Consider the following 14,404-nt stretch of genomic DNA (forward strand, 5'->3'; position numbering starts at 1 on the left):
TTAATGTGCACTGAGTGCGCACCGGCTCTGCCAGTGAAAAACGCTATAAGATGTATCTCGAAAAAATGACTAAAATTATATTTAGAACTAAAATTGAATTCAAGATTTGGTTCAACTGATTTGCTTCGAGGTTTGTGTGATTCGTTTTTCTCTTCACCTATATGTCTAAAAGTAGAAAAGTCACGTACATAAGTACATCTTCGTATTGTATTGTATGTCGTACTCTGTGTATTTGATTTATGTATTAATTATTCAGATTATTAAACGCTCCGCAAAAGTCGGCGACTTATAGATACATCGTATTTGTCTTGCCATTGCTCACCTCAGAAGGAGAGTATCGCGAAAATATCGAAATCCCAAGAGGAAAGGGCGACATGCTAGAGACACGAATCCAACTTGATCCAAGTTGCGACAGTCTTTAAATGCCCGCTACACCTCTCTCGCGGTCGGAGTTTCTCGTTACTTCCTCGAAGCACGCACCACCTTTTTACTTTCCTCCTCCACCCTCTGATTCTCACCGACGAGTTCACCGTGTCACTGCGCTCCTTGACGTATCATCGTCTCGATTAATCGCGGACAACGCGTATTTGGCGATGCGATTCTCGCGGTTTTTCCTCCGTTAGAGAAGTTGCTAACGTTCTCAAGATTCGCGATCTCGGTTGTCATGCGGACCGGAACTCGTGTCAACATATCTCGCGACACTTGCGAGATCCTTGCAAAATGTTCGTTCCGGGCGCGCTCGGACAATAATCACCCCGGTAAATTCGTTTCTACGCTCACCGCGCGTTGATAATTCAAGTTAACGATATAATCATTCGTCGCATTTTGAGTTTCACCGTGCAACCTTTACGCGAAGCGTGCGGGTTCTTTTCGTCGTCCCAACTTCGCGAAATCCGAAGTTAAGTTTCTTGCGCGCGTTTATTTCAGCACCGCGCGATTATATCGTCTCTCGACAAGTATCGGCGATCACGAAATGGAAGTTAACTCGAGGCAAATGGCTCATTCACGAAGACAGCGCGCGTACCGTATCGACCCGAGTCTCGTTCCTCGATCCTCGATTACTCTCGCCGAATTGATCTTCCATCTTCGCCGGAAACTCGTAGTGCGAGTCCGCTTCCGGTTGAATCAAAGAGCGATGCCGTACGCGCTTCTTCGAGCTTCGCTCGAAATGTCAAACTCGACAAGAGGAACGGCGTGCGCAGCGTTGCCCTAGGTCGCGATCGATCACTCACGTGGCGAGCGCGGCAACGTCAACGTGTCGGTCTCCTTGGACCGTGTCAGAAATTAAGTAAATCGATGGCGAAGTCGGAGCGTCCATCAGCGTTACATTTGCGTTCCTCGTTCTAACTTGAAACTTTCGGGGAAAACGCCGACTGATAAATCGGTCGTTTGCTGTTAACTACAATATCTGATGTACACGAATAATATATAAATATGCTAAGTTTTAGTACTGCAAAGCAAGAAAGAATACGAGAACAGTCTGATTCGGTCTCTCGAAACGTGCAAATGCTCGAAACGACTTTTCATAATCCTCAGGATTAGTTGGCGTATCAAAGTACTTAAAGACACAACTCCGCCTCTCTATCACGAACGTGACTCGGCAAGTAATCGAAGTCACGTGAGTTTGACGATATGTTCATAAGTTCCTCTCTTGATCACACAATTTCTGTTAATTCCGTTTTAATGGAAACGTTGCGAGATCTTCGTTAATACGATTTCTCCCTTCTACAACCAACATCGTCGGAAGTAGAAGACCCACACTGCTCCGAAATAGCGTGACCTTCCGTCCGAATTGTAAAACGCGTTATTCCTAATCTGAAAGTCTCTTCGAGCGATTTCATCGCGTTCTCCAAGTTCGCGCGCATTTGGTACCGCACACCAGGACACTTTCGGATCACGGTTGCTTCCCGCGACCCGTGACGTCCCTCTTCGATCACTGAAACATCAACTGCCGAGGTCGATCTTCAGTCTTTTTGTCCCAAAGTGGAAGGAATTCTCGCGAGTCCTCCAAAAGATCGGGATTTCGCGCGCGCTATTCTGTCTCGCGATGCTGTGCACTCGACTCACGTGGCGACCCGGTCTGAACCCTGTCGGCGGTGACCACTTCCTCGGATAGTCGACCAATCGGCTGCGCGCCAGGACGTCTCGAGCTACGATCGTGGGTCCTCGTCCGCGGTCGGTCGCTCTCGGTAGCCGTTCGTCTCCGTCGCACTCACGCGCTTATCACGCGTGTGTACGTGCGTGCGTGTGCCGCGTGGTCGGCGGCAGCGGCAGCGGCGGCCGCGGCGGCGGTGGCTGAGCACCACAACGTCCGTAACCACTTTCTGAACTGGTCTCGGGCAGCCGCGGGGACAGATCGCGGTGACGCCTACGACGACCAGGACGACGTGGACGTCCAGGACTGACCGTAGTCCTGGTGCCGGTTCCTCCGATCTCCGCACGCATGAAAGCACGCGCTGTCTCGCATCGAGCGTGCGCCTCGTCCAGCGTCCGACACGATACTACCTCTCTCCTCTTCCTCTCTGTCTTTCTCGCTCTCCCTACGCCCCCTCCACCGTCGCCACCATTCGCTCCGTCTCCCTCTGGTTGCGATCACCCGCGCGGGTAGGGAGGATGTGGGGGAGAGAACTACTCTCTGGTAGCCGCTCATTAAACGCTGCGGTGACGTCAGGAGCAATGATACTATCGAAATCCGCGGGAGAGAGAAAGAGAAACGGCGTCCGTTCGCGCCTCTCGCTGCGTAATTGATCCCCAGCATGCGCGATCATGATTGATGAATAGATAGCTGAAGCTTAGGTTTGAAAATTTAACGAATCCGCGCCAGGAAAATATGAAGGTGGACGGTAGAAACCTTTTCGTACGCAATAAAACGGACTCACCGCGATAGTTCCAAGGCACGTTTCCTCCCTGTTCTGTCAATTATTAAATATAGTGATAGAAATTACTAAAGTGACACTTTATGCGACAATGCAAAAATTAACACAAGTTATCTTTGCTCAAATTACATGCACGTTTCGATTTTCTTCTTCGATGATTATTATTTTTGGCACGTCATCCGTCTTGGGTAAAATTACATCGAATTAAAGCACCTCGTGATATAGCACCGTTCTAACATAGTGTTTCCAACAGAACTACGAAGAAATGCTGGTTTGCAATTAGTAGAGGAATCTCGGTGTTATTCGAGTGTTGCTCATATAAATATAATTTTCTCTTTTCCTCCTGTCATTAAACGTCTCAGTGTTTTTCTTTCGCACTTATCTGTTTACGATTATTAGCGTACAGTCTTTGTCAAAAAGTTATCTCTAGATAATCGTGTCAGCAATCGTATGCACTTATAAAACAAACGTTTCGGTGACGTCAAGAATCCCGTTCCGTATGACATAATTCACACAGGCAAACAATCTAATTGACATAGTTACACAGTAGAACTTTGAAACAGAGTCGCTATTGATCATCCGTGAACCAGCAAAGTGGAAGAAAAGGTCATTGATTGCTTATGCGTCTTAAGATCAAGCGTAAAAGTATGATGTAAAAGAACAAAGTAGTTCGCACAATTTCTAGAATCTTTCGTTAAACGGAAGAACTTTATCGCGCTGTGAAACATTAATCGAATTTCCGAAGCAAGAAAAGAGTCCCAGAAATATTTGAAATCTAAGAGTAGCCAGTAAACATCATGATGGAGTTATTGCGGTCAGTACGTTTTGTTAAGATTTCAGCTATCTTCTTCCGTATCTCTTCTTCCAATGCGTTAAATGCGTTATAATTTTCAAAAAAACCTAAATTTGAAATATTTATTCATTAATCACACGATATCGTGTACGCTGGGATTGATTAACGTAGCATCAAAAAGATCTTATCATCTTAACATTCTCTAGATAACTGTAAATGCCTTTTAAGAATCTTACAACCGAAAGAAATTGCGTATAAAGAAATGAGAAATGCGTGGATAATTTCAACGCTGCTAACGCGTAAGAGGCTCGGTACACGTCGCTTGTGGAATCGCACGGGCGACATTAGCGATAGGAAGTGCAATTTTAATTCGCGGAAGAACGTCAGGGGAGCGACCGATCGCGGCGCGAGTCGAGGAACGAGCCGAGAAGAGGATGTCGTCGTCGTGGGTGGTCCGTCTAAAACGTCCGTAGCTACTTGGAAATGGATTTTGCCGCGCTCGCGACGTCCACCGCTATTTAAAGATGAGGTGTACAAGCTGCGACTGTATTCTTTTCCTTCCCGCCGTCGAACCGCGTGCTTGTCCGTCTCCCTTCAGCACGTGAGTTCGACCAGTGGAAAACGCCGTGAGTGCAAAGACACCTTTCACGCGATACCATCGTCGGCGGTAATCACCGGGGCGAAAGGTCCCGGCACTTAAGACTCGGGGTTTCGTCTTCAGGTTTTGTAATGAGAGGCGCGGCGGCGTCGTGTATTTATTTTCAATAAACGCACTGACGTCCGGCGCGGATCGAAACGAGTTAGACCTCGGAGCGCGTGAATGTAGATGTTAACGACGAGTGTCTCTCTCTTTCTTTCTCTCTCGGTCACGATTAGGGATAATATTATTATTGTCAAGCGTATAGCCGCGGAGAAGAATCGGCGAGTGGAAACGTGACTTTGCCAGCCGGACACGACACTTTCTTTATCCACTCAAATTTGTGAACTTCGCCACGCAGATACCACATGACACACGCTCGTTGAACTTATCTTACTATCCGTTTGTAAGCGCGAAGTGCACTCACAGCTTGAAACCTCGGCTTTTGTAGACGACTTTCTTTATGGATCAAATTCGATTATCTGTGTTGATGCGATCCGCGTGCTTTATGCAACAGGATCGATTGTACCAAGAAGAATATCTTTTATGCAAGAAATTATTTTTATAGCGAGAGATGACATATGCTGTGACAGCGGTAACATTTATTCGCGTTGTATTTTTCAGTTGGAAGCATCGTGCACGCATGTTAATATTTAAATATGCGAAGTGTTTACGTGAAGCTATTCGTTTAAATTATAGAGATATTTATTCCAGAAAAACAATAATTTAATATTCTTAAAAGATAATTTATTCTTGGCTTCGATCGTCATCAAGAATCTTTTCAAACTAAAATAATCGATATGTTCAACGAATTTAACGAGTCAAATTTGGCAGCCAAACTAACATAAAACCGACATTTGTAGGAGCTTACGTTAACGTGACGTAAGTATACTCGATGTCCAGGCGAGCTGACACCGCGTTAAATATAATAATAATACGTAACGGATATCGTAAGCGTGGTTTTCGTAGCGTTATGTTGGATGCAGGTACAAAAACGCGCGCTTTCACCGGAAAGTATTTATCAATGAGTTCACGTCTAAAGGCGGAACGTGTGCGCGGCTCGAAATATCCGGTGCCCGTGGCGCTAAAGCTCGTAGTCCACGCGAGTCGACGCGATAATTATTGCGGATTACCCGCCTACCTGCCGCAATCTGTACTTAATTGGCGGATAATCGTTTAAATAAGTGAGGTATTCTCCAGCGGGACAAGTGGCCGGTAAGTTCAGGATTAAAGTGGATCGACCGAGATACGGACGAGATTCGGGATTAGAAAAGCGCTGTTCGCGATTCATGGTGAACCATATGCTACGCGGGCAGTTGCCATCCGAAAATAGCTGACGTTTTCTTCCAAGACGCGCTGAATTTCAGAAACAATCGCAAAACCGCAGCGAAACGTGATTTCAAATTGTCTCTTAATACTGGCGAGAGGGAAAATATTAAAGAATTTATGAAAGAATGAACACAGTAATAAGATCGCACGTGCAGTTTGATGTATGAATGCATGAAATAAGGTATATGACGGGCTTATAACGGATACAAGTAATAATAAGATATTAAAATATTAAACATTATAGATTAAGAAGAAATAATTAGTCTCTAGAATAAGTGAAATATCGATACTGCCTTTCTAAAACACACTTTTACGAAAAAACGTAGATTCGATAAAAGTCGCGTAGAACTTTAAAAGTTGCAACACGATGAATACAGGCGCGCGATGCTTCAATCATAAAAGATCTCGCGAGAAATTGTTCGCGCGTACTGACGCTTCCAAACATAGCAGTACAACTACAGCTAAACCGGAGGTGAGCTCCGACACTGGCAAATGCTCAAAAGTTTAACAATCGCTTCTTGTCAATTAGCATCACACGGCGCGGCGTGATTTATCGCAGAACCGGTTGGGCTATCGGGCGCCTTACGTGTCTTACGCGGTTATTTCAAACGTACGGCGCCGGGCACCAACATTACAAAAGCGGCCGATTAATTAAAGTCGAAACATCCGCGCCTCGAAATAGAGAGCCCCGAACACCCGCGTCCTAAATACGCGCGCGCGCACGTTCCGGTATCGCCGCAGTAATTATTTTGGATAAATTGTGCACCACCTACGCCAGCAGGCGCAACGATCCGCGCAACTCGCGCCGCAGTCGAAGCGCGGAACATTTGTGACCCGAAATAGCACACGCCCGCACACGTATCGCCCCGGTACACGCTACACTTCTCATTGTTTTTCTTAGACTGCAAGGTCGCTACGACGTGCAGGACACGTTGCCACTAACGAAGAAATTCTTTCGTAAAGACACTTCAACGAATCTGAGACAACAATTATCCAAATTACAATTAATGATTCGTTAATTTCCTAAGATTTCAAAGTATCGCGAAATGTTAAAAAGCGACAGACATACACAACCTCACTGATTGTGAGAATACCTGGAATATCTCGAATCTAAAAGTATTGAAAGCTGACTCTCTTCGGGCTTCGATATTTCACGAGCTCACTTCTCTCCTTTCCCCCCACCTAATGTCATTAGCACATTCGAGTTCCCGCTAGAGACGTCTTGCCGTCTCCAAGATAGCTCCAAGACGCGAAGGGAAAACGGTAAAATGTGTTTACTCAAGTGTTCATTAGTACTCGCGGCATAGGCGACTATTTGGCGGGTTCAACTATAATTAGTTAACGACATCCACGGGCGATCTTGAGACGAACCCCACTTTAGCCGACGTCATTTCGGGTCGCGCTCATATCACGGCGGAAATGATTATCATGTAGAATCGCGAGAGCAAGATATTTTCCGAGACGGATGGATCGGAAGGTTTAAAAAGGACGATTAACGATGATCATTAGTCGGCGGAAAAGTAGGGCGAAAGCGGGCGAAAGGGTAAAAAGAAACGATAGGGGGAGAGGGCGAAAAGGCTGTAGGGGTTGAAGCTGTTTCGCCGGCGAGTAATTTGATCGAACGGGTCGAATTAGCGACAGAGCGAAAACTCGTCTAAGGAGCGCATGTAAGAGAAGAGAGAAGATGATTCTCCCTCCACTTCCTTATTGTTATGTACCAATCGATCAAATTTATTCGTTAAAGAACTTTCACCCGCATCACAAGTGTTATGTACCAATGGATCATCAATATTTACCTAATAAACAAAATAATGCAAATAGAAAAATAATTATGTTTTGCCTCAAAGCCATATACCAAAATTATCATAAAAACTTTTGTCTTACCAATTTAATACCGTCCATCAATAATTTCCTTTTCTCAAGAAAACAGCGAATCCCTCCAATCGTAGTAATTATTCTTGACACCTCGGTCTCAGTTATACTTAGAAACGCCTCTTTATCGATATCTTCTTCTAAGGATCATAAAGTATAAGTTATGAACAATAAGTATGAGATTATAAGACCGTGTAAGATACACAATAAAACGAAAAGAAAACGCCGTAATCAGTCAGGATTGGATCTTGCCCGAATAATATATTAATACTCTAATATATTAATACAGTCCTGACCAATTACGGCGTTTTTCCGTCGTTTAATTGTATAAATTATAAACATAAAAAATAAAAAAAGTAATATATTGTACTTACCAATAAATCGATTATACCATTTTGATAATTTCCATTCAGTTAATGTATTTCTAATGAATTCTCGATCGTCAGTATCGTCACTCATTTTTGGGCCGATTTCACAATCTCCGATTAACTTAACCCTTCGATTAAACTCACTTTTCGTCTCTTTCTAAGGGAGACAGAAAGAGGGTTAGAAAGAGATGCAGAGTGAGTTTAATCGGAGGATCAAATTAATCGGAGACTGTGAAATCGGCTCAAAGCACTAATTTACAAGAAAAGCAATCACTTGGCTATAACACGTCGTTTCCGTACGAAAAATGTGCGTCGAAAGCGGAAGCCTGCCCGTTGCCGTGCGAGGAAAAAAAGAGAGAACCCGCGCGCGGACACACCACACACACACGCGCGCGCGCGCGCTCCGACTACGTAAATTTGTTCAACGAATAATTATCCTTCAATTTTCTACACGGAAACCCGAACTATTGCCGCAGGACGCTGCGTATATCGAGCACCGACTTGCACGCGGACTATATGAGTTGCCACTGTTGCCAGCCTGGCTTATACGTAAACAACTGAGAATCGCGCGGTAGCTGTGTCGTCCCGGTCGTCCGTTTCGCGGGAAACGCCATCCGCGCCGTAAACAATAATTCGTTCACTCGTTATCGAGATCTCAACATCTCGAGTACTCGCAACCCGTCGCGTCGCGTAAAAGAGTCACGGTCTGAGCCGTGTGTACTTGGCGCGAAACACTGCCGTGTCTCTTGATTCCCTCTGCGTAGACGAGTGAATTATCGTAAGATAAAAGTATTCTATTACTCTACAGAAGTAACGCTTAATTTTAGAAAGCATTCCGCTTCATATGAACATATTCTTCTTAATACAAGAGGAAAACCGTTAGAATAATATGTAATAGATTTTTGAGGAATAATCCACTTATTGACAGAGGAATACTCTTTCTGTAAAACTTTCCGCTTAGAATATGGTATTACCGGAAATTTCACTTTGTAGATAGAATACTTTTTTTTGGGTGAACCGTTAACGCGTATGGAAATCGGTTGCTACCGAGTGATCGCCCGTTTCCTCTCCTTTTTCGTTCCTTTTTTCCCCTCATCCTTTCCTGCGTTTCTGTTTCCGCGCGCTTTTCCCCGACGTTGCGTCGCTCCCGCGCCGCGCCTCTCGTAGAAAAAAAAAGAAGATAATGGTCCGCCGTGTGCGTTTTGCGTAATGAATCGGCCGTCATTAGCATATAGATGCCACGGTTAGGCCGGATAACCGGATGACGAAGCGACGACCGGGATGGGAATTGTATCTCGGGTTACAAACGCGCATTACGAATTACCGTCGCCGCGATCGACTCGAAATTAAGCTACGAGACGGAAGGCAGATGTCGGGACACCTGATTCTTTTTAAATCACATCTTCAAATACAGCGCAATCTCTGTAATCTGAATTAATTAACGCGATAGTAAATTCAATCAGAATATCTTTCAACATTTTTTTTTTTTTTTTTTTTCAATCAATCGGGAAAGACGACAAATATATTTCTCGGTATTTCTGTTATATATGTATGCATTTTTAAATAATAAATTGATATTTGATATAAGAAAACTTTTAATTATAATTATAGATTCTTTAAGCTGAAAAACAGCTTGCTCGAGTTATCTTGAATCAGTATTAGTCAAGGTTCCGTTTTTGGTTAATGTCGTTAATGAGATCAGAAAATCATTGATTTGTCGATTGAGCAGCACACGTATACAATATCCCGCAAAAGATCTTAAAATGTACCGCGATTCTTTTAACATCGAATTACTTTCTGCATACGCGGCCAGGGACGTCAATTTGAACATTATCGAAGATGATAATAGTAAGGCTCTGCCTCTATTATTTTCTTTACCTGCAATGATCTTAGGTGTGTGATCACTGAATTTATCGTAAGAAAGGCTAAAAATGTAAGTGTTTAAAAAATTGGTTCCAAATAAAAATAATAAAGTTGGATTTTTTTATTTCATGTTGATTCTCCCACCCAAAGTAAAAAATTGTTTATCAAAATGTACCTCCTTTCGAAACCATATACAATTAAAAAAAACCGGATCTCAATATCTCATTTAGTTCTCGAGATATTCAATTAAGTGCATTAAAACTCAGACTTTGTCGAAGACTTTGTATATGATCCACCTGTTATTACGCGTAAAACTTGGTGTGACACGCAACGTCTTCAGAGTTAGGGTAATACTAGAAAAAAAGTAAATTTTCGGAAAAAAAGACAGGAAATTGTTCATGATCTGTTGTGATTGCCTGTCACTATTCAAAATAAGTAGGTATGTTTCTTGAATTACTAGCAATAGAGAGGTAAGTTTTCGAAAAAGAAAGGAAATGGTCATAATCTGTTGTGATTGCCCTGTCAGTATTCAAAATAAGTAGGTATAAATGGACAAGACAATTATTCACAACCTACCGCAACAAAACCCTCTTTAAAGAATGACAGGACCGACGTTGCGTACGTGAGTAACGACGGCACTTGTCGCATTGACGCTCCGAGATGTATAATTGAGTTGTTGAAATGTGTACGATTGAGCATAAGCGTGTCCACGATTATCATTAGTGCGCAAATAAAACGACACCTCGTATATGGCCCGCCTGTTATTACGCGTGAAACTTAGTATGGTATACAATGTCTCCAGACTTACCGTAACTTTAGAGAGAAAGTCAATTTTCGGAAAGGCTCGGGCATGGTCTATTGTAATTGCAACAGTCTACCGCAACAAAACCCTCTTTGACTCTTCTGTCAATACATAATTTTTCACATTTCCATCAATGTATATACGAGTATCCGGGTATCGTGCACTGCGTGCTTTCGACATTGCGCTGTAGTAACTTATTTACAACAGTTGCTGCGGGCATCGATTTTAGAGATTTTCCGACTTGTTAGAAAAAGTCTTTATGTTTTATTTTGGACGGAGAAAACTATTTTCGACAGGTATGGCCTACGCGCGCTCTCATTGTAGTGTTTGAGTGAGCAGCGAATGTAAACAAACATATTTTATGCAATCAAGAGTATTTAATACATTTTTCATTAATTAATTTTTTATTATTAAGTTTTAACACACAGATGGAGGAGTTATCGAGAAATTGTTATAATTACTGAACTATTTATATTTGGTCACGATAATAAAAAAAATTAAAATAGGTACCCGTTCATTGACAGAAGGGTTAAAGACTGACAGGAACGGCGTTGCGCGCGTGGTTAACGACAGCTCTCGTAGAATCGAGACGCTCCAAGTTGTTGAGAACAAAATGTACGATTAAGTAAGCGTGTCCACGATCATCATTAGTGCGCAATAATGATTAATGGTTAGGTTTAGCGTGTAGTTCTCGGTACAACGCAACGTCGGGGCTCCTCGTGCACAAACGGACATATGGTCGACTGGCTCGACCGATTAGACACATTTGCATCACAATACCGAAGTCTACCTACCGCGCAGGCCACGGTCAGCTCGATTCTGTTCTCTCTTTCTCTCTGTCGCCCGATCTGCACGTTTCTCTTCGCTTTATTACACGTGTGTACAGGGCGTAGTCTATGCCGATATAATGGCACTTAGTCGAGAGAGAAAAAGAGGTGAAGAGAACGAGATAGAAAAGCGGGAGCGCGAGGAAAAATGTTGCAGCTTTCGAAAGGCATTTGTGAAGTTGGCATTCTGCGAATTTTCAAAAAAAAATAGGAATTCTCTAATAACACTTTTCGTGGTTTTACAGCTGTTGATAAAAATTAAAAAAAAAAAGTTCCTCATATTAAAAAAATAAAACTGAAAAAATGTTTTGCTTCGACTGAACGTCGTGCTGGAGTTAATTGTTAAAAATTGTGAACGGTTGGAACTCTTTTTAAAATTTATTCTACAGCTTAGAACTCTTATAGAACCGTCGAAAACCGTTTGACCTGTAGAAAATAATTTTCACTTTTAAATATCGTGCTCGGCGCGGATCAAAGATTGAATAGCATCCTTTGTTTACCTTTTAAAAGCGAAAAGGACTCGGAAATCCTTTTCGTCATGCTTAAATAGTATCGTAGAGCAGGAGCAGGTAGCAAGTGTCGGTAGCAGGTGTGCGTAAAAATAACATTCACGACATCCGACAGTTAAGAATATCCGAAATAAAACTGCCGGCAACTAAGTATAAGTGACTGAACGCGTCAGATTATACACGCAACAAGTTAAGTAATAAGAAATATCTCTTGTGGAATTACGTACTCTATTACGTACATATGTTATTTCCATCTAGTATTATTGATTAGTAATTGACCACGGTATTTATCATCGTTGCTTAAATCTCGTTTCAAAAGAGACGCAAGATTTATTCGGGATGAAATCTTGCATGTTGAAACGCAGATAAAGTCGCATTTTTATTACCTTTTTATTAATTTCTTGAGTTTGTAATATTATTATTAACTGAGGTTCATTATTAATTGAATTTAGCACATTTTAAGGTAACGGATCAAATGTTTATGTTTATTCCTTTAGTCTTACTGTTAATTATCTTGGTACATAATGTCCATGCATTTTCATAAATATCTTGTATCCATCAATATTATCCAAGGTTAAAATAAAACAAAAATATGTCATCGATACGCGATATTCAATAGCAGAGTTGTAAGCTACATTGCAAACAACGTGTTGATATAAAAATACATATATGCCCCAATTGCAGCAGCGCCCAAAATACATGTTATTTATGCAAATAACTCTGTTGGGCACGCATATTAAATAATTATAAGTAAATATTCTTGAAAGTAACAAATATAAAACAATAAATAATTAAAATTTTACTCACCTTGTGGTTGATCCGATGCTCGATGCTCCTCAGACCTGCTCTTCCTCTCGTCCTTAGATCTCATCATTGCACTCGTATAACACTCACTTCGCGAAAATATGGTTAATTATATTACTATCGCGCGGCACTTTATATAGCACTGCCAATGTCAATTGTACACAAACTCTTCCATATAAAAAAAGAAGTAATGCGAGGAACGATTGCAGAAAGCTAGAATACGATATTTTTTCGTTATAACCTCTTAAAGATTTCAAACTAATACCGTGCGAAACAACAAATCGAGTTGGCTAATTACGTCGTGATAATCTGTTCGAATTACTATCTCCTACTTTAAATGAATAAATCGCGCATCTAACAAGTAGTTGCTCCGATACAAAGTTTACAAATCGTCAATCGCGATAGTTTGCGACGGTAATTGATCACCGTAGTTGATTATCGATAACTGTAGGAAATAATTTTACCTCCGCACGCTCGAAGCCTCGAGCCTAGCTCAGCTCTGGCGAATTGCGTCTCGAAAGTACGTGGCGTACGGCGTACTCGGGCGTACATAACCTCAAACCTAGCGTACGGCGACGTTTGTCGGCTCGAGCCTCGCGTTCGAATGTAAATAATAAGTTGATCGCGCACGTACGCCGTACGCTTTCTACGTCGCGAATCGAACGCCAAATTCCAATATGACATCTCGTCCCGAAAATGCTTATTAATAAATGTGTACTAGTCAGGAAATAAGATAAATATTCTAGCTTCCTCGTGCCTCAAAGCATTACACGTAAATAATCCCATCCGAAAATATAATAGACGAAATATGTTTGAGTCGATGAAAAATGTAAAAGGCGACGCGAGATAAATCTAAAGTAGCACTGAACGATCGATCGTCCGGATCGTCGCCCGCGGCGGGCCACCGCCCCCCCACCCCCACCCCCGCCCCCGCCCGCGCCAGCGCCCGCGCCCGCGCCAGCAATATCGAAACACGCATACACACGATGTAATGTCTCTTCTTTAACGATTCTTACTTGCAAGTATGGAAGCGTCTGTTACCGCGATTCACTTACGAATTGTTAATTGCGGGAGTTCACTAATTACATTGATCACAGCAGTACGTACGTCCTTCCTCGCAACACTTGCCTCAATCACTTTCCGCCATCTTTAGTTATGCAGTTATGCATGAAGTTGCCGTTTCTATCGTTTCTATCTGCGATTTTGGCTTCGTGATTGGCCAAAATCAAACCCAGTGAGCGCGCTATTCACTGGAAAAGAAGGAGATTATTAAAATTCAAGTATACCACATATCTATATAGCCATTGTTTAAACATTCTGCATATGTCGAGATACGCAGAAGGGCATATTAGAATGTTTAAACAATGGCCACATAGATACGTGGTATACTTGAATTTCAATAATGTCCGGGGCTATCCCCCGTTCCCCTACAGGAGCTCTAATTATGCGCTCTCGTAGAGTAATTTAGATCTAATTTCGATTGCCGTATCCTCTAAACTCTAAAGAACTTCCCTTTTTATACAACAATAATATTCTTATATAATTCATTAAAAATTTAAAAATTAGATTACTTAACTATTGTGCGCTATTATCTTAAGATGATTTCGGTTTTTCTACTGCATCCCTTAAAGAAGTTTCTTTTTACGATGGATAAAGATATCCACGCCTAATTAATGTGAAATTGTAAAATTTAATAAATTACATTGTATACGATATATCTACGA

At 42.2% G+C, this 14,404-nt stretch overlaps 1 protein-coding gene across 1 annotated transcript; it reads right to left on the reverse strand.

Annotated features, from left to right (window-relative positions):
* Nucleotides 1-7,266: 7,266 nt before the first annotated feature.
* LOC143898177 (uncharacterized) lies at nt 7,267-8,874 on the reverse strand. Its single transcript, XM_077407479.1, has 3 exons — nt 7,882-8,874; nt 7,520-7,647; nt 7,267-7,431 (listed from the first exon to the last, which is right to left on the reverse strand). The coding sequence occupies exons 1-3, from the start codon at nt 7,964-7,966 to the stop codon at nt 7,267-7,269; spliced, it is 378 nt and encodes a 125-aa protein (XP_077263605.1). The 5' UTR covers nt 7,967-8,874.
* Nucleotides 8,875-14,404: the final 5,530 nt, after the last annotated feature.

This window comes from Temnothorax americanus, unplaced genomic scaffold, assembly GCF_048541705.1.
Source record: "Temnothorax americanus isolate GAGA-0224 unplaced genomic scaffold, ASM4854170v1 Scaffold22, whole genome shotgun sequence".
Taxonomy (NCBI): Eukaryota; Metazoa; Arthropoda; class Insecta; order Hymenoptera; family Formicidae; genus Temnothorax; species Temnothorax americanus.